The 24,299-nt window shown below is 42.8% G+C and overlaps 1 protein-coding gene across 3 annotated transcripts in view; it reads right to left on the bottom strand.

Annotated features, from left to right (window-relative positions):
* ASS1 (argininosuccinate synthase 1) overlaps positions 1-23,844 on the bottom strand; it is a 168,860-nt gene extending 145,016 nt beyond the window's left edge. For 2 of the 3 annotated variants that reach the window (XR_008598202.1, XM_054997682.1), the window contains exons 1-4: positions 23,743-23,835; positions 11,984-12,096; positions 10,384-10,452; positions 3,092-3,280 (exon numbers count right to left, since the gene is read on the bottom strand). Coding sequence is in view for 2 of the 3 variants with exons in the window: in XM_054997682.1 (XP_054853657.1) it covers positions 3,092-3,280; positions 10,384-10,452; positions 11,984-12,091 (366 nt within the window). In the remaining variant the exon portion in view is untranslated. Of the gene's footprint in view, positions 1-3,091; positions 3,281-10,383; positions 10,453-11,983; positions 12,097-23,742 lie in introns of all 3 variants that reach the window. The other variant, XM_054997683.1, reaches the window with a different exon arrangement.
* Positions 23,845-24,299: the final 455 nt, after the last annotated feature.

Here is a 24,299-nt window from a genome sequence, read left to right on the forward strand (position 1 = left end):
TGACTTTCTGGGGCAGTGGAAAACAACTCCACGCCATCTCTATAGGATAGACTTGGTCTCCAGACCCCTCACCATCTTTGCCCTCCTCTGGACACGTCCCAGCTTGTCTATATCTTTCTTAAATTGTGGTGCCCAGAAATGAACACAATACCCTAGGTGAGGTCTAACCAGAGAAAAGTGATACTGTTGCTTTGCATGATCTGGACACTATACGATGATACAGCCCCAAACCACATTTCCCTTTTTAGCTACATAATCACACTGCTCTCATAGTCAATGTATGGTCTACTAAGACCCCTAGATCCTTTTTGCACATACTACTGCCAAGACAAGTCTCCCCCATCCTATAATTATGCATTTGATTTTTCCTACCTTAATGCTGTCAAGATCATCCTGTATCTGTCTTCTACCGTATTTGCTCTCCCTCCCATTTTAGTATCATCTGCAAATTTAATAAGCATTCTCTCTATCCCTTCATCTAAATCATTTATAAAAATGTTGAACAAAACAGGTCCTAGGACCAGTCCCGGAGGCACTCCACTTGTCATTCTTCTCCAAGAGGATGAGGAACCATTAACAAGCACTGTTACAGATCCAGCTAACAGTAATAGGATCCAAACCACATTTTATCAACTTGTCAACAAGGATATTATGGGGAACCTTATCAAAAGCCTTACTGAAAACAAGATAAACTTTGTCTACAGCATTCCCCTGATCCAGCAAAGTAGTAACTTTCTCCAGAGAGAGAGAGAGCGAGAGAGAGAAAGCTAGTCTGATGTAACTTGTTCTTGAGAAACCTATGCTGGCTCTTAGTAATCACAGCCTTCCTTTCTAAATGCTCAAGGACTGACTGTTTGATGATCTGTTCTAAAACTTTTCCAGGTATAGACATCAAGCTGATGGGTCAGTAGTTCCCCGGATCCAACTTTTCCCCCTTCTTGAAGATGGGGATATTTGCCAGCCTCCAGTCTTCTGGTACCTCACCTGTTCCCGAAGAATTCTCAAAAATAATGGACCGAGGCTCAGAAATTGCATCCATGTGTTCTATTTGTACCCTTGGATGCAATTCATCTGGCCCGAGGACTTAGTTTCATTTAAAGACATTAAGTGTTTATGTACTATCCCTATGTCGATCCTAGGTTGTAATTCCTTTCCCCCTTCATGTTGAGCACCATTTCCCTCGCAGGAGAAGACTGAGGAAAAGTAGGGATCGAGCAGTTCTGCCCTCTCTTCATTGCCTGTTACAATTGCACTTTCCTGTTCCTTTAATGGGCCTACCATGTCCTTGCTCTTTTTCTTACTTTGAACATAAATAAAGAACCCTTTTTTGTTGTTTTTAGCATCTCTTGCTAGCCTAAGCCCATTCTGAGCTTTAGTTTTCCTAACACTCTCCCTAAAAGCCTTTTGTTGTTGTAAGGAGAGACTTGCTTGCTTACAGTGCCAAGTTAATGACAAACAGAGACTGGCTTAGCTGGCAGCCTGCGTTTGCCACCCTCTTGATTGTCTGGTGAAAGTTACCAAAAGCCTAGAGAAAATGTCCTGCCTAATAGAGGTTTAATGGGGTGTCATTTACCTCCATGCCAAGCAAAGCTTCCGCTGCCCATTTCCACACATTAAGCCTCTATTAACAGGACAGGACGTTTGTTCCCAGACCTGTAGGCAACTCTAGAGAGGACAGTAAGACGGTAGACAGGAACAGGTTGGGAGGCAGCCCGAGTTCATAGCCTCCACTGCCACTTTCCTGGGGAGAAGTAATGTGTCTGAGAGCGAAACTACATGAGATGAATTACATGAAGACACTCAAGTGAAGGGAGACGCAATGTTAGTCAGGAAGAGTAGTTTGAATTTCACCTCTCTCTACAGAGCCGGCAAAGATCACTCTTCAGACGGTTTGTTCATTTCACCTCTCTACAGAGTCAGCAAAAATGCTTCTCAGGGGGTTTGTCAGGGGGAGGCACAGAGGAAATTAACAAACCCTCTAAGGAGTGATATTTGCGGCTCTGTAGAGAGAGGTAAAATTCAAACTACGCTTTCCGACTAACATTACGTCTCCCTTCACTTGAGCGTCCTCGTGTAATTCATCTCATGTAGTTTAGCTCTGAGTCCTCAGAACAAGCAATGTTTAAAAAAAACTAAAAGATTTTGTGCAGCCATCTCTAAGGGCTGAACTACACACTGCAATTTGCCCCTGCCAGGCCTAGGTTCCCTGACCTGACTTTCTGTCAGTCACACGTCACCCTGTTGGGAGCTCTTCCCAAGCACACAGGGGCCGGATTTGGATTTGGACCATGGCACCCAAGGGAAAGGCGGCTTTAGCTCCCCCATACCATTTTCTGGAACTCATCAGTACTGTCTCTTTCTCTGCTGCAGAATATATTGGAGATTTAAAAAGAACCTTCTGCTCCCCCCACCCCATCTTGAAAAACTTCCCTAAAACACGGCCACACACTCACCACACTTCTGGTGGTGGATTCTGCCCACAAGAGATTCTGCCACAATCAATTTGCTCAGCTAGAAGGTTTGGGTTGTTGTTTTGGCTGCAATAGATTAACAGTGCCGTCCTAAGGAGAGTTACAGTCCCCTAAGCTCAACTCTGCTTGGGATGACACTATAGTACAGCTACTTCTCTGGAATGCAACACATAAACTAGCTGATACAACTATGTGTGTCTAGACTCTCCTTGCCTACCCGAAAGCCACCCTGAGTTCTGTGACCTGAAAAAAAGCACGCCGACTTGCATATAATTTCTCTTTTTCTGAATAATTTATTCCACAAGATTTGCTGCTTTGCATAATTTATTTTATTTTATTTTGTTTGCTAGCCATGGGGATCTGCACTCTCTCACACAAGAAATCTTATCTGCCCACCTCTGATTTTCTGAGACTCCAGCAGGCATTGTCCCCAGCCTACATTTACTGGCAGATCATAAGAGCTAGAAACTAACCGCATTTTTCAGTACTGAGAAGCTGAAATTCTCAATAAGTGGCATGCAGCGTCAACCAGAGTAGTTTCTCCTGCCCTCCTGCTGAATATGGCACGCACACAGCCTCTGCTGGAATTTCTAAAGAAAACCATTTCAGCTGTGTCCTACCTTTCCTGTGGCTCCATGGGAAACATACTGGGCTCCTTCCTTCTGGGCTATTTCCATCTGCTTCCGGGCAATGCAGGGTCTGGCCAGGGCAGTGCCAAGAAGGTAACGATCTTCGTAGATGGCATTGGCTTGGACTGCTGGCCAGATAAATTCTTCCACAAACTCTTGGCTAATATCTTCAATGTAAACCTGAAAACAAAGCCAGGTTGGGGGGGGGGGATACAATTTTTTCAGAATGTTTCTTTTTTTTCTGCTCCATTTTTATACCATTTGAACAAAAACAGAAATCATTTTTTAAAATTTATTTATTGACTTTGTCCTCCTCCTTCACTGAGAGCCAAACTAGATGTGATGGCTGTGGATGACGACCCCATTTTAAAAACATCTTAAAATGCTGTGAGGGCTGCAGTGCAGCAGACTAAGGCACTCCTCTTTCCCCCAGTAACTTTTCAAGTGCCAGAACAGCCATGGAGGGGGTGGGGGGAATGGTGGTTGGTGTCCACAGATGGGGAAATGGTGGTGGTGATTGGCGTCCACAGATCAGATCCACAAATCTAATTTGGCCCTGTTTACACAGTGTAACTCAATGTAACCATTACGGTGTGCAGGGCTTTTTTTCAGGGGGAACGTGGGGGAACGGAGTTCCGGAACCTCTTGAAAATGGTCACATGGCTGGTGGCCCCGCCCCCTGATCTCCAGACAGAGGGGCGTTTAGATTACCCTCCGCGCCGCTGAGATCTTAACTCCCCTCTGTCTGGAGATCAGGGGGCGGGGCCACCAGCCATGTGACCATTTTCTCCGAGGGCAACCCACTGAGTTCCACCACCTCTTTCCCCAGAAAAAAAGCCCTGACGGGGGTGTGTGTGTGTGTGTGTGTGTGTGTGTGTGTGTGTGTGTGTGAGAGAGAGAGAGAGAGAGAGAGTGATGAAGGTCAGTAAGGTCTCTCTATGTTAACTTTTATAACAGCTTAAATAAAAGTTTTTTCTGTGGATGTAGGATATGGTATGTTGTTAATATATATGTAAGCTTATGCAGTCTTAAGTTTCTACACACTAAATACATATTATGACTTGCACTCTGCACATGCTCTGTATAATAGTCCTGTTTTTTATATTTTGTAAAAAAAAATATTTAAAACAAAAAGCTATAACAATAGGAAGTACATAGCACTACATTTGAATATAGATTAGGCTAATAGAAAGAAATATTCAGAGTATATAACAATACAACTAAATTATATAATAGCTCTCATTCCCTCTCCTTAACTGCTTATACCTAAACTTTAGTATCAATAATTTTAATCAATCATTTCTCTTGTGTTTTATCTTTGTATCATATTACCTTAATTTATCTCAGTTTTAACCTAAATAATGTTTTTATAATGTTTTTTCATGTTTTTATGATGTTTGCTATAACATTTACTATTGCTGAAATGTTATATTAATTGTACTTCATATACTGTTTTACTGATCGATCCCCCTGACAAAGATGAGGCGAAACGCATAGGGGTTATACAACATTAAAGAATTTTCTCTTTGCACCAATTTCAGCAATGACTGATGCAGCCAAAGAGTCCTGGCAAATGTCCTCATGGTGGATAAATCAGTTGTATGTTGTGTCATAGGAACATCTAGACTGCATACAGACATCAGGATAAACTGGGGTTTGTTTCACCAGTGATTTCTCCAATAAATACCAGCCTACCTGCTAGATACAACAATCCCCATTTGTCAGCTTCTTGCCTCCTACCCATCCCCCTACCATGCCTACTATTGCAGTTTGTGAGTTCAGATGTCAAAGCAAACCACAATATTACCAACTGGCTACAAACCCCGTTTTGAAACCGCAGTTTGATGCCAACCAGCAAACAGCAGTTTGTCAGCCTGTTCACATTTGAATGTGGTGTTAAAAAAAATAGACTGAATCCACACATCCTGGCATAACACTAAACTGCCGGAACAATACTGTCTTCCTGGTGCCTCGCGTCAGGAATACGGTATTGTTCCGGCAGTTTAGCACTATGCTGGGACGTTTGAATTCAGCCCTAGTTTTGTGAACGATAGTTTACAAGCAGCAATGTCTGAATGCAACCCTAGTGTGACATTTCTTTAATTAAACCACATTTTTATTTTCAACAAATATGCACAACATACGAACAGACATTGACCATTAATCAATATACAAAATCATAAGTTCTGCACATTTATAAGTCTACAGATTTCCATGCTATACATTCTACAAACACATCCCTAGTGTAGTGGAGAGACTTTCATACAGCAGAGATGATCTGTTCTGATCTCTTGCTTGTTGTGGATTTTCCGGGCTGTATCACCATGGTCTTGGCATTGTAGCTCCTGACGTTTCGCCAGCAGCTGTGACTGGCATCTTCAGAGGTGTAGCACCAAAAGACAGAGATCTCTCAGTGTCACAGTGACACTATTCTGATCTCTGTCTCACGTTTTGTTTTGCTTTTTAACTAGAACAGCTTGGTCCACCAACAAGCTTCAAATCTGCAAAGCCAAAGTGCATCGTCTGGATCTTTTAAAACAGATTCAGCCTAAGTAAGCCGAATTCCAAGTGTGCGCTCATGCATCAGGGCCAGGGAACGGACCAGGGCACCCAGTGCAGCAACTCTGATGAGAATAAGCAGATCTGAGTCTGGCCACTGCCTGGAAACAAGATGTGTATGGGGGGAAAGTGGGATTAAAATAAGTAAGAACAGGGCTTTTTTCTGGGAAAAGAGGTGGTGGAACTCAGTGAGTTGCCAGCACAGGGGGCAACTCCTGGTGGGAGGTGGTGCCCCTGGTACTACATGCGCGCGCACAAAGTGTGCGCACACTCCCAGGACCACGAAGTTAAATCACTTTGGGTCAGCTGGAGCAAGGGGGGAGTTTTTTAAAAGTTTAAATAGCTGTCGGCGAAAATGGTCACATGGCCGGTGTCCCTGCTGCCTGATCTCCAGACAGAGGGGAGTTTAGATTGCCCTCTGCGCTGGTGGCACGGAGGGCAATCAAAACTCCCCTTTGTCGGAAGATCAGGCAGCGGGGACACCGGCCATGTGACCATTTTCAAGAGGTGCTGGAACTCCGTTCCACTGCGTTCCAGCTGAAAAAAAGCCCTGAGTAAAAAGATCTGACCAAGATCCAAGTAGCCCAGAATTCCTTAAAGCAATCTCAACCAGCAAGGACTAAGTAGCCCATGAGAAATTATCCAGTGATGTCCCTGCTGCTTATACTGGATGCCAAGAATTATGCTTGCAGAATTTAAGACAGTAACTTGTGATCCCAACTGGATCTTTTCAAGTGCACTTTTGCAGTCAGAGGCAGCTGGCAGAAGATAGGCATGAAAGAGATCATTCCTCTATACAGGGGTCATTTTGTAGAAAAAGAGCTGGAGGAACTCATTAGCATAACTAATTAGCATAACTCATCAGCATATGCTACACCCCATGTCATCACCGTAATTGTGTCATTAGCATAACTGATTTGCATATGCCACACCCCCTGACATCACCTATCCTGGCTGTTTTGGACCCAATCCTGGCCATTCAGGGCTGAAATTGGGCCCAAAATGGCAAAAAGGGGCTGAAAATGGCCAAAAAGGGACCCAAAATGGTCAGGATCAGGCCACTGCTGAGTGGGAGAGTGATCGACCACCCGTCAGAGGCCCAATCCGGGCCATTTCGGCCCCAATCCAGGCCGAAACGGGCCCAAAATGGCCGAGAGTCAGGTGGGCAGGGCCACCTGACGTGACCTCTTTGGGGAACTGCCAGAACTGTGTTCCAGCGCGTTCCCCCTCGAATGAGCCCTGCCTCTATAGGGATTTATTTACATCATTGATCTTGTCATGATCGTTCACAGCAAGATCAACGGCTGCTAGTTAGGGGTGGGTCACGCCCACAGTGATTAGATCCACTATTTATGTGACTAGATACCATATTGATTTATGCTTTGCAGAACTGTAGGTGTGTCACAGTATCCCCTCTTACATGGCTTGAACGTTTGGCTTCACTTTCGGTGGGGGGGGGGAGATTTATTTATTTTACCTTCTCATCTCTGAACTCACCAAAACTTTATGCCACAATATCCAGATGTGACCAGAGCAGTCTTGGGGCTAACTCACACAATGCATGACCGCCACTAGGACTTTCAAGCAGGTATTTTTGGGGAGTTCTGTGTTGACAATTTAATATCCAGGTACAAGCAAAGCCCAACTTGGATTTGGACAGTGGGGTAGAGGGCGAGGGAGCATCAATTCCTCCCCCCAATACACACACGGTTTTCTCTGACTTGAATTGGCCCACAGGAATTGCTACTTGCCCCACTGGAGAAACTTATCTGTACTGGTTGATAGCTGCATGTAACTAGGAAAATAGGGGGTTCATGCCACATTTCAGATCAGGTATACATAGCTGTCATGAGCTGGCTGGGCCAGGAAGGCCTAGCAAGGCCTCAGAAGCCTGTTAGCAGTGGGAGTAGGTCTGCCTACAATTCCCAAGAGCCCCTGGGCCGTTTTGGCACCCTTTTTGGCCAATCAGAACACAGGGGGCTGGTGCTATATAAGCCTGGGAGGGGGAAAGCTCGCATTCTTCCTCCCAGGGAACAGGCCGGAGGAGGTTTCTGCTAGGGGCAGAGACCCTCGTCCAGGGAGGGTGAGAAGACAGGTCTGGCAGACAGCGGGACAGGGAGTTCAGTCGTGCTAGGGCCTTCGGTTTATTTGGCTGTCACCCATCTATTGTTGCTAAGACACCTTGCTTCTTGTTTGCTTGTTTGTTTGATATTAACTGACCTCCCTGTAAATAAACCCTTTTGTTTGTTGTTACTCTGCCGGGTCCTCATGCCTGTTTATTGGCCAAGCTACGGAGGTCAGAAGGGTCGGGAGGGGACTCTGGGCCTTCCCAAGGGACCCCAAATCCCAGAGTGGTGGCAGCATAAGGTGGCTCACCCCACCTGAGGCATGACAATAGTGTTGCCAGCTCTGCGTTGGGAAATTCTGGGAGATTTTGGGGGTGGAGTCTGGAGAGGGTGGGGTTTGGGTAGAGGAGAAGCTTCAGAATAGCATAATGCCAAAGAGTCCACCCTCCAAAGCAGCCATGTTCGCCAGGTCAAATGATATCTGTTGGCTGGAGCTCAGTTGTAATTCCAGGAGATCTCCAGCTGCCACCTGGGCTGTTTCCAAATAAAGTTACTTTGCGTGCACTAACATGGATACACCCTACTGGAGACTTCGTATGAGCAACTTTGAGCATCAATAGGACTTAATGCAGTAAAAGGTTGTATTGGATTGTCTTTCTTGTGGCTCCTATTAGGAAGATTTGTGAAACGGAACTGACTTCTGCTAGCTATCCTGTAGTAGTTCATAAACAGAGGACTCCAAAAGACGCATCCCTTTACACTGAATTGTACCTTTATTTGGAAAACAACCAAACCACATTGCTGTATTTGTATGTTGTTTGTTATATTAACTCAGGGCAAGCATAGTCACTTTATACAGGCACTAGCACTTGGAAATTACTATTGTAGCTATATGCAAACTTGTGTTTGAGAAATTCAACCACTAGCACTTTGCACTTTAGAAATTTATGTCTGTGTCTTCTCTGCATTGCTGGTTTGGTGTTCTTGTAAGATTGATAAATGCTTTGATGCCTGAACGACCGTTTGCTCCCAGTATGTTATAGTTGTGTGCGTTTTTGGAAATGATTCATTATAAACACACACTTTCAAATCAATTGTATAAACTCTTTACTGTGATTACAAATGGTTTAATTTTGCTGTCCGTAAGTAGTTAATCACAGCACACTTTTTGGTTTGCTGTTGCTTTCCATGATTCTCTCCTTCTTGCCACCTGGAGACTGGCAACCCTAGGTATATGGTATGCAGGGGGAGGAGAAACCGACACAACATGCTACTAATCCAAATGTGCGCTCAGGAATTACGTTTTGAGCACAGAATTTCCAATGCATGTCTGATTTTAAAAATCCTGTGAATAGGATATGCTGAGATAGAATGACTGGCTCAAGATTACCAAGTGAGCTTCAAGGCCAGGAGGAAATTTGAATTCAGGTCTCCCCAGGTCTATGTCATGTCTGTCCCCCTACATCCATGTCATTGTTCAATGGGTTGAACAATTGCTGATACTGTGCTTTGAATTCATATTAAAAAGGCAATAATCATTACTTTCGTTTCTCTCCCTCCCAGCCTGAGAACACAGCTGTGTAATCTCTTTGAAGCTCACTGAAATGACCTCGTACTGTCTGAAATGTTACCATTTTTGTTATGCCTCTTTCTGTCTTGTCTAGCTGATGTATAAACTCCAGCAGAAATTCCCAGACTTCTTCCCACACAAACTTGTGGTTGTGAGGAGGAGGGAAATGTTTAAGTATTAAGAGCTATACTGCTTCCAAGTCTCTATTCCTATCAAGGAAGCATGTACCGCTTGGAGGCTTTCTTGCTTCTAAGTAATTTTATGGACATATATATATGGAAATGGTTTGATTTCTGAATAAAAAGCCATTTAACCAAGTTTCTGTGTCTTGGTGCAATGGTCCAAGGATCTGTCTACCATATCCTGTCATCCATAGCCTGACAGTCTAGTCCAAGTAGTTCTATTGCCATATCTGCTCTTCTTCTGTTTGCACCTCTGGGTGTGCATATACTAGCCAAGCACATCTCTTTCTGCATCTGATGAAGTGGGCTGTGCCTCAAGATTCTTTCTTATTTTGACTGAGAAAGACTAAAATGGCTACCCAGAAACATTCCATAACTCGTTCACTTGTGTGCAGCGAACATTGAATAATAAATTTGTGAATAATTAGCCAGATAGTAGGGATGGAGTGGGTTTGCCTGTTATTGCTTGCATCCCACTCTTTGCTCCCAGACATATGGCAGCCTTTTCCCCTTTGTGTGAGCCATGTTGGTTGGTGGGCATGCAGAGAGGTCTGAAAGGAGGGAGGTGATTTGGTGCAATGGCTGTTCATGATGCAAAAGCAAATACGTTTTCTACAAGCGTCAGTGGCTACCTAGAAGAGCGGAAAGCACTTTCTAGGTAGGCAGGATGAAGGACGGACTTCTCTAAACAACAGCTCTTGGGGTCCCATGTTGCCTTTCCCCCACTCTTGGGTTTCCGGCTGTACCTCTTTCACTCAGGACATTCCAGACAAGAATGTGGATAGACTCCTTTGCTTATGGGACAATTTCCAAGGCACTTCACCTGATACTCTCTTAACATGAAACAATCCTGCTCTTTTGCATCTACTGGACGCAGCCTACAGGCATGAGCCACGTGACTGTTACCTTTTTGGCTCCAAGGGAGAGGGCTTTCTTTCTTGCTTCTTCAAAGTTCTCATCTTGTCCAATATTGGCCTGAAAGAGTTAAAAACAAAAGAAGAACACCTAAGTGCAAATAAAACAGGAACTTTGGCCTTACCACAATTACCACAGGCATTCCAGGGCAAAATAATATTCCGGGGCAAAATAACAACAACAACAACATTTGATTTATATGCTGCCCTTCAGGACAACTTAACACCCACTCAGACCATTTTACAGAGTGTGCCATTATTATTCTCACAACCACCCTGTGAGGTGGGTGGGGCTGAAAGAGCACCGAGAGAGCTGTGACTGACCCAAAGTCACCCAGCTTGTTTCAAGCAGAGGAATGGGGAAATCAGACCCAGTTCTCCAGATTAGAGTCCCGCTGGTCTTAACCGCTACACCAAACTGGTGTATTGTTATTGTTATTATTCAAATTACATGCAACACAATAATAAATAAAGATTGCATGTTATCATTGATTGGCCTTGCTAAGCTGATAAAAGTTTCCACTTGTATCATCATCATCATTCCTCCACTTGTGTTGTTGTTATATCTAGGGTTGCCAATTAACACTTGGGAAGTACCTGGAAAGAGTGGAGTTTGGGGAGGGGAGGGACCTCAGCAGGGTATAATACCATGGAGCCATTTTCTCCCAAGAGAGTCCAGTAGCACCTTTAAGACTAACCAGCTTTACGGTAGCATAAGCTTTTGAGAATCACAGTTCTCTTCATCAGATGCATCTGACGAAGAGAACTGTGGTTCTCGAAAGCTTATGCTACCGTAAAGCTGGTTAGTCTTAAAGGTGCTACTGGACTCTTTTCGATTTTGCTACTACAGACTAACACGGCTGACTCCTCTGGATCCATTTTCTCCAAGGGAACTGCTCTCTCTGAGCTGAAGATCAGTTGTAATTCTGGGAGATCTCCAGCCCCCACCTGGAGTCTGGCAACCCTAGTTGTATCCCACCCCTCAATACAGGTTGGTCTAATTTATTCTTTCCAGGACTTGTCCACGGATCCTCCGCAAAGCAAATCTTCCTTGCTAGGTGGGACCTGGATGGCCCAGGTAAGGCTGATCTCTTCGTATCTCAGAGCGGAACCACAAGTGACAAAAGGCAGAGGTTGGACACTTGTCAGCTTCCCTCAAGTTTTGATGGGAAATGTAGGCGTCCTGGTCTCGCAGCTTCGCTCTCCGACTGCTGTCCAATGGACTTTTCAACTGTCACTTGTTCAACATTCCGCCAAGCTGCCTACATTTCCCATCAAAACTTGAGGGAAGCTGGCAAGTGTCTAGCCTGTGCCTTTTGTCACTTGTGGTCCCGCTCTCAGAAGCTAAGCAGGATTTGAGGGGGAGAAGGACATCAACAGGACATAATGCCATTCAGTCCACCTCCAGAGGAACTGATCTCTGCAGTCTGGAGATCAGTTATAATTCCAGGAGATCTCCGGGTCCCACCCTGGAGGTGGGCAGCACTCAGTGGGGGGGGAGGGAGGGCACTTGTTTTATACAGGGGTATCCTAATTGGAGGCCTGGCCTGGTCCTCAGGGGTGCCTGACCTAGTTCCGCTTTCTCAGCTTACCAGGTAAGCGATGACATCATAGCCTTGCTCCTTCAGCCAAACCAGGATGCACGAAGTATCCAGCCCCCCGCTGTAGGCAAGGACCACCAGCCCTTTGCTCTGAGACATCGTATCTGTTGGGAAGGAGAAACAAGGAAGGCCCCAGTCAATCACAATTAGGGACGCCAACTTTAACTGCAGTTAGCAAGTGATTACTGTGGTCTCTGATCCAGAAACTTGCCAATTCTGCATGGGAAACTTGTTAAATGAGAACATTATTTTTTTTTTCTGGTCAGCTGACAACTCTCTTCACACTGGATACTAGGCAAAGCTCAGAATGTTTGGCCCAAACGCCACTCCTGTAGGCAGAGAATGTAGAGAGACATAGCAGCCCCCAAAGAGCCGAATTCAGATTCTGTCTCTGCAACCTACTACTCATCAGATGGCACCAATTCATACAGGGAGGGGAGCTTAATCAGATGAGACCTAGTGGGACCCAGCAGCCAGGCTGCACCAAAGGTCAAAGACAAAAGCAAGTTATTCTAACCAGCAGCATGGACATTGTTGAGTATGTGCAAGTAACTCTGTCTCCCCGCCCACAAACTGCATGCTGGGATGTAAGCAGCGTTCTCAAAATACGTTAAACACCATCCACAAGTAGTTAATTAAAAGTCCTGTAAGCCAGGATAACCACCCACAAAGGAGACTACCCACTGCAGCTCTGCATGAGTTACTGCTCCGGACTTCTTCCAATCATTGGGCCGTGCTCATCTCTGCAATGGATGTGACTGCAGCATTCAGCACACAGCACTAGCAGAAATAGCCTCCCACCACGCATGAGTATGCATGCTCTGCTCTCGCCTCCTAGCCATGAAGTGTGCTCATGAGCATGTTGTCATCAATTTGGGCAGATGCAGCTCCTGTCTGAGACAAGCAGCCCCCACACCTCTTTGGCTCAGCTTGCGGAGGGCAATCTCAACTCCCTTCTGCCTGGAGATCAGGGGGCGGGGCCACCGGCCATGTGACCATTTTCAAGAGGTGCCGGAACTCCGTTCCACCGCGTTCCAGCTGGAAAAAAAGCCCTGCTTTGCAGAAGGGAGAAGTTGAGCAGATGCTTCTTTACTGTTGCTATGAAGCAGCGTGTAAATACTGCTGCCAGAAAAGCTAATACCTCCAATAGGAATCTGTTGCAATGAAATGATTGCATTGCTGACATTGCAACAATGCTCTTGTGGTGTTTACCTAGGATAAACAGCTTGGTCTTTGCACAAAAGAAGAAATTGACACAAATTTGACCAGTGGGAGAACATCTCAGTCAATTGGGACACTGTTGCTGAACTGGAGGTCACTGTTCTTCAACAAATTAACTTCAAAAAGGAGATTCCAGAGAAAAATGGCCACTTCTAAAAGGCTTAAACAGAACAGATACCTTTCTTAGCTATCACAACTGGGCCCTTTTCACACTGCTTACCTGCTCCTGAAAATATTGCACAAAAAACGCGGAAGATAGTGTCTTCTCGCGAGAGTTTTACGTGATGTCGTGCAAAACTCTTGCAAGAAGACGCTATCTTCCGTGTTTTTTGTGTGATATTTTGCGACGTTCCGGGAGCAGGTAAGCAGTGTGAATAGGGCCCTGTTTCACCACTTATTACAAGACAGAATTTAATGTCAACAGCTGCAGTTGTCTTAAAACACTGTACTTATCTCATATACTTTTGAATTTGCACAGATTATCATAAATGATCTCTTGGACTTCCGATTTGGGATTTATGGAGGTCTGAAGCAGCTCCATTTGCGGAGCTGACCGGACTGCCGTTTTAAGCGGCCGGCGGGGTGAAAATAGCCTGCGGCCGACTGCTCTCAGGCGGAGAGCAGGCAAAGAACGCTCAAGACCCTAGGGTGAGTTAGATCTTGGATAAGGGGGGGCTCTACACAACGGGTCCCCTCCCGATCCTTGAGGTCCCACCCTGCGACAGGTCGGCTACAATCTCTGCGGCAGTTCTGGGGCCAATTCGGCTGGCATAAGACCTACATACCCAAGCTTCGATTGGGGGAAGAAGTGGAGAGGAGAAGCTAAAATCGAAACAGCGATTACAACCCGAGAAAAGTGAATGAGAAGGTAAAGATCACTATCTTCCGATACGGGACAGATTGATAAAAGCAGAGAGGAATAAAAGTAGATTTTTAAACTGCAACAGGCTAATGAAAAGGAGGGGAAGATTCGGCAAGAGTTGTATTTGAAAAGAGACTAAGTTTAAAGAAGTTATTAAAGAAACTGGACTATTGTTTTGAATACCTGCGGTTATGGAGCTGTGAGAAAAAGACACCATCGCAAGATCTGCTGTGGGAAGTCGGGAGACAGGAAGTGCGTAATAACAATAGAGTGGCTGGAGAGAAGCGGCCCTTGCTGGAGGGCAGGAAGAAGGGAATCACCATCTTTGAAAGGGGAAGGGTCGCGGCTTCAGTGGAAAAGGAAGTAGGCCATTTTGGATTACAAAATCATAGAGAGACCATAGAGAAAAGACGCCCGACATTTTGGACTCTTTAAAAATTAATTTATGCAAGAAGACCGGGACATTTGAAACAAAAAAGGCATTAAATTTTACGCCACGGAGTTAAGGAAGAGAGCGGACTCGTGGGAGCGAGCTAAAGCAAGCCCCACGATGTCGAAAAAAGAGTGGCAATCGGCAATAGAAAACCTGGATAAAAAACTTTTAGAGGTGATTAAAGAACTTAAAGACACGAAATTGGAGCTGATCAAAGAGGTTAAACAGACAGTAAAATCGGAGCTGTCAGAAGTGAAGAAAGGTATGGAAACAATACAAAATGAATTACAAGGAACGCAGCAGAGAGTTAAAGCAGTAGAAGGAGCGATGGAGAATCTAGCAGACACGCAACAAACAGAGATGAGACTGATGAGGGGAAGAATGGCGGTTGCGGAAAGTAGACACATGGAGAAGCAGCTGAGATTTCGCGGCCTGCCGGAGGTGGAAGGAAAGACAGCGCAAGAACAGATGACTGAGGTGTTAGCTGAATACCTGGGGAAGGAGGAGGAGGAAGTTGTGGCTATCCTTGATGTGGCATATCGCGTAAACTCGAGAATTGCAACCCAGAGGAAATTACCAAGAGATGTGATTGTGCAATTTACAACACGAAACATGAAAGAGAAGATTGTGACTAAACAGTTTCAAGACCCATTGGAGATTGATGGCAAGACAATTATCATAATGAAGGAATTACCCAGATCAGTGTTACTAGATCGGAAAAAATATAAAGTGCTAATCCAGATGTTGAAGGACATGAAAATCAGGTACAGATGGGAGCTTCCAGAAGGTTTGTCCTTTGAATTTGGAGGGGCCAAAAAGCGCATTAGATCTGAGCGAGAGATGGAGCGATTTATAAGGGACAATGAAAAAGACTTACCAACAAGACTATGAGTATGGAGTGTAAAGTTTTATCTTGGAATGTAAATGGACTAAATTCACCGAATAAGAGAAAAAATATTTTCCACTGGCTATTAAAACAAAAATGTGACATTGTTTGTTTGCAAGAGACCCATATTCGAAAGCAGGATGTAAAATATTTAAAATTGGGAAAATTGGGCAAGGAATTTGTAGCGGCCTCAAATAAGAAAAAAAGAGGAGTGGTGTTGTATATAAAAGAGGAGCTACAGCCAAAATTCGTAATGAAAGATGTGGAAGCCAGATTTATAGCAGTGGAATGTACTTGGAATTTAAAGAGAGTGTTGGTAGTCGGAGTCTATGCACCTAACGGTGCAAAAGAAAGCTTCTTTGAGGATTTGAGGAAGCAACTAGACGATCTTTCATATGACCAGATAATTCTTGCTGGAGACTTCAATGGAGTGACAAATTTGGAACTAGATAAAAAGACAATAACGGCACAAAAGAAAAGAGGACTATTACCAAAGCTCTTTTTTGAGTTGATACAACAGGAGACTCTTGAAGATGTATGGAGAAGAGAATATCCCAAAAGCAGACAGTTTACTTTTTATTCTGCAAGGCACTCTACATTATTAAGAATTGATATGATCTGGGCCTCAAAAGACTTAGCGTTATGGACTAAGGAGGTAGAAATAATGCCGATGGTAGGCTCAGATCACAATCCAATTATGTGGAAATTAGGGAAAAGGAGAAAAAGGAAAGCATGGAGAATAAATGAGGACTTGCTACAGGAAGGAGAGAATATGGAGATGCTGAGAAGAGAGACAAAGTTCTTCATACAATACAACGTGAATAAAGAAGTACCAACTGATAAAGTTTGGGATGCTTATAAGGCGGTTATAAGGGGCATACTAATGGACTTAAATGGTAGAGCAAGAAAAAAGAAAGAGGAGAAAAGACAAGAGATTGAGGAGAAAATAAAAGCCAAAGAAATACAGTTAAAAAAGAGACCAGGGAAAAAGAAATTATATCAGGAAATTAAAATACTTCAACAACAGTTAACAGCAATGAGTAACAAAGAATTGGAGTGGAACCTTAAAAGACTGAATCAGAAAGCGTTTGAAGGCGCAAATAAACCTGGGAAGTACCTGGCATGGCAATTGAAGAAGAGAAGGGAAAAGAAAATAATAAATAAAATTTGTGAAGATAATAAAACGTATTTGGAACAGACTACCATTAGTAGAGCCTTTTATAAATTCTACGCTAAGCTGTACAATAAGAAAGAGGTAAATAAAGAATCAATAGCGTCATATTTGGAGAAAACGAAACTTCCAGTAATCTCGGAAGTTTGGAGAAATAAATTGAACAGTGAAGTAACGGAGGAGGAAATAAGTAAGGCAATACAATCTGCAAATCTAGGAAAGGCGCCAGGGCCAGATGGACTTACGGCTAAATTTTATAAGACAATGGCCAATGAACTGGCACCATTCCTAAAAGAGGTGATTAATGGAGTTCTAAGGGATCAAAGGATTCCAGATACCTGGAATGAAGCGAATATATCATTGATCCCAAAAGAGGGCCAAGACTTGACTAATGTGAAAAACTACAGACCTATATCGTTACTTAACAACGACTATAAAATCTTTGCGAAGATACTGGCGGAGAGACTGAAGGGGTGGCTCTCGGAAGTTATAGAGGAGGAACAAGCAGGCTTTTTGCCAGACAGACAAATCAGAGACAATTTAAGGACAGTGATTAATGCTATTGAATATTATGACAAGCGTTGTGACAAAGAGGTTGGTTTCTTCTTTGTTGATGCTGAAAAGGCGTTTGACAATTTAAACTGGGACTTTATGTTTGCCACTATGGAAAAGCTACAATTGGGAGAAAGATTCATCAGAGCAATTAAGGAAATTTACAGAGACCAGACTGCAGCAATTGTGGTGAACAATGAAGCGACTAAGAAATTGATTATAAGTAAAGGAACAAGACAAGGTTGCCCGCTGTCTCCACTGTTGTTCATTTTAGTATTGGAGATCCTGATGATACAAATACGACAAGACGAAGAAATTCGAGGAATAAAAATAAAGGACTATTCATACAAGGTCAGAGCATTTGCGGATGATATAATGTTAATTGTAGAGGACCCATTGGAGAACATGCCAAAAGTGATAGATAAGATTAAGGAGTTTGGAGACTTGGCAGGTTTTTATATTAATAAAAAGAAGTCAAAGATATTATGCAAAAATATGACTAAGCAGAAACAACAATTGTTAACGGAAATAACGGACTGTGAAGTAACAAGTAAGGTGAAATATTTGGGAATTGAACTGACTGCGAAGAATATAGACTTATTTAAAAACAACTATGAAAAACTATGGACTCAGATAGAGAGAGACTTGATTAAATGGAATAGGCTGAATCTGTCATGGTTGGGTAGGATTGCAGCAGTTAAGATGAATGTGTTACCAAGAGTAATGTTTTTGCTACAGACAATACCAATCATCAGAGACTCTAAGCAATTCGAAAAATGGCAGAGGAAAATATCAGATTTTGTATGGGCAGGCAAGAAGCCTCGAGTGAAAATGAAAGTTCTACAAGACGCAAAAGAAAGAGGCGGAATGCAACTGCCCAATCTGAGACTTTACCATGACGCAATCTGCCTAGTGTGGTTGAAAGAGTGGATGACGTTAAAGAACAAGAAATTACTAGCCCTAGAGGGATACAAAAAAATATTCGGATGGCACGCATACCTATGGCATGATAAAGTAAAGGTGAACTCGATGTTCCTGCATCATTATATACAGAGAAGTTTATATACAATCTGGAAGAAGTACAGAATTTATCTACAAGAAGGAACCCCTTTGTGGGTAGTTCCATATGAGGTGATAGATCCGAGAGCTGTTGATAATGAGCAACAATGTTTAACTTACAAAGAAATAACTAGAACTGAAGCATCTAAACTTAGAATAAAGACGCAGGAGGAACTATCACCTTATTATGACTGGTTCCAGTACAGACAGATTAGAGATTTATATAATTCGGACTCTGTAAAGGGAGGTATACGAACAGAGAATTCGGAACTAGAGCAGACCCTTCTTAAAGAGGACAAGAAAAGAATATCTAAGGTATACCAAGTACTGTTGAAATGGTATACTGAGGATGAGATAGTTAAAACACAAATGGTGAAATGGGCTATAAATTTCAATAAAGAAATAACAATGGAGGCATGGGAATACTTGTGGAAGACTACAATGAAGACAACGACATGTACTAGCATTAAAGAGAACATTTACAAAATGATCTATCGTTGGTACATGACACCAAAGAAGATTGCGCTAGGGAATTTGAACACTTCTAATAAATGCTGGAAATGCAGGAAGCATGAGGGCTCCCTCTATCATATGTGGTGGTCGTGTGAGGTAGCTAGGCAGTACTGGGGGGAAATAATAAGAGAAATGAGTGAAATTTTGCAATTTCAAGTAAATAAGAACCCAGAACTCCTGCTACTAAACTTGGGAATGGAGGGAATTCCAGCCCATCATAGGACGTTGATATTTTACATGACGGCAGCAGCTCGAATTTTGTATGCGCAAAAATGGAAAGTACAAGAAGTGCCAACTATTGAAGATTGGATCTACAAATTGCTGTATATGGCAGAAATGGACAAGATGACAAGAAAACTGAGAAATCTGGACTCAGGGCAGTTTAACACAGACTGGGAGAAGCTGAAACAATATTTGGAGAAGAAATGGGAGGTGGGAGGAGAACTGTGGCAGTTTAAGAACTATTGAAGTACAATAAAATGTAGAGGGGGGTGACTTTACCGGGGGGGGAGAAGAGGTAAACGTGAATCTCTAAGCAGTTAGGTTAATAGATTGATATATATAGAATAACAAATAGAATATTGATAGAAAATAACTAACCATAAGGGTTAACTATAAGGACTGATTAACTAATAATATTTTCTTTCTGGTAAGATTTGTATAATGTACCAAACTGAATATGTTTATTTGAAGATATATATGAGTCAAATTGATTGATTATATGATGATAGTTATATAGATTTACTATTGAAGGGGAATAGAAATATTAATGTAATTAAATATAACTAAAATAGAAAGAAGAAGATAGAATGAGTAACATATAGAGTATAAGTCAAATTGTTTGATTTATATGAATGTATGATTTATATGGTTTATGATCTATAGAAATATTTGAAATTGGAATTATGAAAAATGGGATAAATTGTCTATCCAATATGGAAATAAGGACTCATAGTTTGGGTACAGAGTATTAAAAATAGTTAAAGAAGTATTGCTTAGAATAAAGGGAGAATATACATTTGTTAGATAGAGGAATTTAAAAGGAGTAAGGGAAAAGGGACAAAGGGTTGGAAAACTGTTGGAAGTCAACAAAAAGGGGGGGAAAGGGAGGGGGTTAGAAATTGGAAAATGGGAGAATTGATTGTAATGTGAAAATAATTGATCCTAACCCAATAAAAATTTTTCAAAAAAAAAATAAATGATCTCTTGCACTTCAATTTTCACAGCCACTTAACATTTTCCCCCCTTGCCTGATGGTACAAATGGATGGGCTCAGTGCTTTTTTTCTTAAAAAAGAGGAGCTGGTACTCAGTATGTTCTCCCCTCTCAGCCCAGGTCCCAAATGCCCAAGACATTAAGAGGTGCAAGTATCGAGGACTGGAGCAAACCTCCTGCAATAAAGCCCCCGATTCGCTAACTGAAAATGCGCTTCATGGAGGTTTCTAGCCCCCTACCCCACCCCAAGGTGAGGCTTTATAAATTTCTTAGTCTGCTAAGTGCAAGAAGTCCTATAGGAGCTGCCAACCAAGCAAAGTTTTTAATGATTTTTTTTAAAGGCATACAATTACACTGTAAGGCTTCCAGAGCCTCTGACCCTGAGTCTTAGGGAGAGGGGCCTAAGGACATAAGGGTGAAGCCCAGAGGCCCTCATTGATGGCAAGGGACAGTTTGTTCTGCACCAGAGGGCATAAGCTTTCGAGAACCATAGCTCTCTTCGTCAGATGCATTGTCAGATGCATCTGACGAAGAGAGCTGTGGCTCTCAAAAGCTTATGCTACAATAAAGTTGGTTAGTCTTAAAGGTGCTACTGGTCTCTTTACTATTTTGCTACTGCTGACTAACGCAGCTAACTCCTCTGGATCTATTGAACCAAGCTTCTGTTGACCCACTTCGCGTTCATGACCCAGCCAGCAGCCCCAAACCTCCCCAACCAGCGTACTGCTGCAGGCTAAGCTGGCCATCCTCTCCCCATTTGCATTTCTTGGAGGATTACGGAGTTCTGAATCTCTGTGTCACTTTTCTGCAGTCAAAACAATACATTAGGAATGCATCATCATTCCTTCTTTTAGTTTAATTTTGTACAAAACATAAAAAGAGCTTGCAAAACAGACCAACGGTCCTTTTAATTCTGCTTTCCTTCAGTGGATGATCAGATGTCCTGGAAAGGGCACAGAGACCAAAGTATCTCCCTGCTGCTGCCCTCCAACCACTGGCATTCAGAAGCGCAGCGCCTCTGAACAGGGAGGTCCCATTCAGCCGTAATGGCGAACAGCCACCGATGGACCTATCCAGGGCTTTTTTTCAGCAGGAACACGGTGGAACGGAGTTCTGGCACCTCTTAAAAATGGTCACATGGCTGGTGGCCCCGCCCCCTGATCTCCAGACAGAGGGGAGTTGAGATTGCCCTCCCTCCGCAATCTAAACTCCCCTCTGGAGATCAGGGGGCGGGGCCACCAGCCATGTGACCATTTTCGCCAAGGGCGATTTAAACTTTTAAAAACTCCCCCCTTGTTCCAGCTGACCCAAAGTGATGTCATTGTGCAGTCCTGAGTTCCACCACTGAGTTCCACCACCTCTTTTCCCAGAAAAAAAGCCCTGGACCTATCCTTCATGAATTTATCAAATCCCCTTTTAAAGCATCAGGAAACTTAGTTCCACAAGTCAGTTAGGCGTTCTGTGAAAAGGTACTTCCTTTTTTATGCCTGTCAATTTCATGGGGTGCCACAAGGTCTAGTATTTTTTTAAAAGAAGGGAACGCTTTCTATCCTCTCTGTTAAGGCTAGGCATTCTCCAGAACACTGTAAGCATTGGTCTTTTTACTGTATTTTACCACTCTTGATGCAAAAGCACATACAGCTGCATCAAGTTTGCTTTTGTGCAGTGTTTTATTAATGCAAAGCAGTGTGTGTACATCAGAACATGTACAAAAAAAGAATTTTGCTGCAATTGTAAACAGGATCACATACTGTCTCTTTTTCAATATTTAATAAATGGAATAGGAAGGAAATACATTAGTCTGTGGCAAACTGCTCACAATCCAATACAGGAATTAATTTTAGATAACATCTTAAATAAATCAAAATTGAAAAGGAACAGAACTCAGGACAAAGAGAAATTCCAGAACAACAATGAAATGGTAATATACAGAGAAACAAAAACAAACAAGCCGTGAAATCTAACTAATAAATGTTTCTATTGCAAATCAAGCAAATTTAAAGCAATATTATAGTCAACCTGAACAAGAGAAACAATATATATATATATATATACACAGGCAGGGTTATTACAGAGGGCAAAGCATCATACAAAAGTAATTCAAATATAGTTCAACAAGAATTCCTGTGCAGTATTAAAGTGCTATGTGCCTAGAATAGACTAGAGGTCTGAGCAGAAATCACCAAAGTCCCAGTAAGTTTGTGATGAAACAATGCCAGAAGGTCTTCAGTGCAATAAATTTCTTTTGAAGAAACAGTGTATATGGTCTCATATGAAAACAATGAGAGGCGGCAGAAAAGAATTGATACGCAACTGCGACGGGAAGCCAGCTATCTGCCCGTTTCATTTCTTCATCCTGGCAGTCGTTATATCACAGTCCAAGCATATACACTTCCACTAGTCATTCAATATTCTTGCCTTTAGCACCTGCCTTCCAATCCAATACAGGAATTAATTTTAGATAACATCTTAAATAAATCAAAATTGAAAAGGAACAAAACTCAGGACAAAGAGAAATTCCAGAACAACAATGAAACGGGACAGGAATAATCTGCTCACCCCTAATAACAATCAAGAGGAATCATAGTGTTTGAAATAAACAACTACAAATGCACTGATCTAAGGGTCACTAAACACAACAAAAATGTATTCATCCAATTAGAAGTGTGTATATTAATGTAAAAATTGATTTTAGCAAGTAACCAATGAATATTGTAATAAAGTAATTATAATTCATACAATCAAATACACTTCATGTTGAGTCCAAACATTCCAAACATGTACAACGATGTTCCTTCTTTTTGGAGTCTTCCTCAGAGGAGGAGTAAATAGTTGTAAACCATACATATATCAAAAAACATAATCAGGAAAAAGTAAATGAATCATTGCATGGAAGGCACCAATCAGCACTACTTCCAAAGACAAAACTTCAGATATTCCTGTTCGTAAAGCCCTCTTATTGGTTACTTGCTAGTAACTGAACACATTTGTAGATTGTATTGGATGTATTGTTTGTTGGATCAATTTTTACATTAATATGCACACTTTTAATTGGATAAAAATGAATTTCAATTGTGTTTAACGGCCCTTGGCTGTTTTCACATGCCCGTAAGTTACCGTAACCTCTGGAAAACCACGCAAAACTCACAGCACAAAGTGTCTTCCTAGCACGATTTCCTGTCATGATCCCATTTAATGGCACGATTTCTGACATCGTGCTAGGAAGATGCTTCATGCAGTGAGTTTTGCATGATTTTCCGGAGCATTATGGGGGCATGTGAAAACGGCCCTTATTTTAGTGCTTTTTGTAGTTGTTTACCCCTAACCACAATTGAATTAATTTAATTAGATTTCTTGCCCGCACTTGCCTGGGCACTCATAAACTTTATAACAGCCCTGTAAGATGAGCTAACTTCCATCAAGCTAAATCGAGCCCAAGTGAGTTTGTGGCCAAATCAAGATTTGAACCAGCACCTTGCCAGCTGAAGTTCATACCTTTCCAGTAACTACAGATCACTAGCTCTGCACTGCATATTTAGGAAACAAAAATTAGATTTCTGCTCCTTGTCTAAAGGATAGGCACCCTGATAGAAAAGAAATGTGGAAATTCTTAATTTTAATCTGAAGGTAAGGTGCCCATCACTTGGGGGTCATGTTGCAGCCGGCAGGGGAGAGGTGCCTGAAAACAAAGGCTACTGCCCTTTTAAACAGGTAGAAGCCCCCACCCAGATATTTGTCCCTGTGGCTCTTCCGTGGTTTGCAGCACCATCACATTTCCCTCGTCCACCCTGCCTTCAAACCCTGAGTCAATAATCTCCCACAAACTTTAAAAACTCACCTCTACCAAATGAACCTGAATTGCACGTGCAACAAAACCCCTACTCACAGCAAAAACTCTGCACCTCTTGGGAAACTGTCCCAGAATATAAACAGCCAGCAGTTAGCTGGCTGGGAGGAAGGAAGAAGGGAGGAGCATCCACGCAAAGGGCCAGGATCCAGCCCCTCCTGACCTCCCTCCTCCACCTATTCACAATTTCTGCCTCTGCTGGTTTAAATATTCCTCAAACACATCCTAGAGCTGTCAGACTGCCAGCTTTCCCCCACATGCTGTGCTCTTGTGCCCTCTCGACTAGCAGCTTGGCATGCAGAATTTTAGCAGACAAAGCTGTTCCTGGCATGGAAAGAAAATGTCAGGGAGGGGTTTGCTGGCGTTAATTGGGGCGTGTTTAAAAGCACCAGAGCAGGGCTGATTTTTAAAAGCTGGCAACACAGGTGTGTTGACCCAGGGCTCTGTTTTTACTGCAGGGTCGCTTGGGATTACAGGCCCAAGTCCAGAGAGATGTTGCAACCAGGTGTCATCTGCTTTGATCACCTGATGTTGGCTCAGGAAGGTCT

This window comes from Eublepharis macularius, chromosome 14 (genome assembly GCF_028583425.1).
Source record: "Eublepharis macularius isolate TG4126 chromosome 14, MPM_Emac_v1.0, whole genome shotgun sequence".
NCBI classification, from domain to species: Eukaryota; Metazoa; Chordata; class Lepidosauria; order Squamata; family Eublepharidae; genus Eublepharis; species Eublepharis macularius.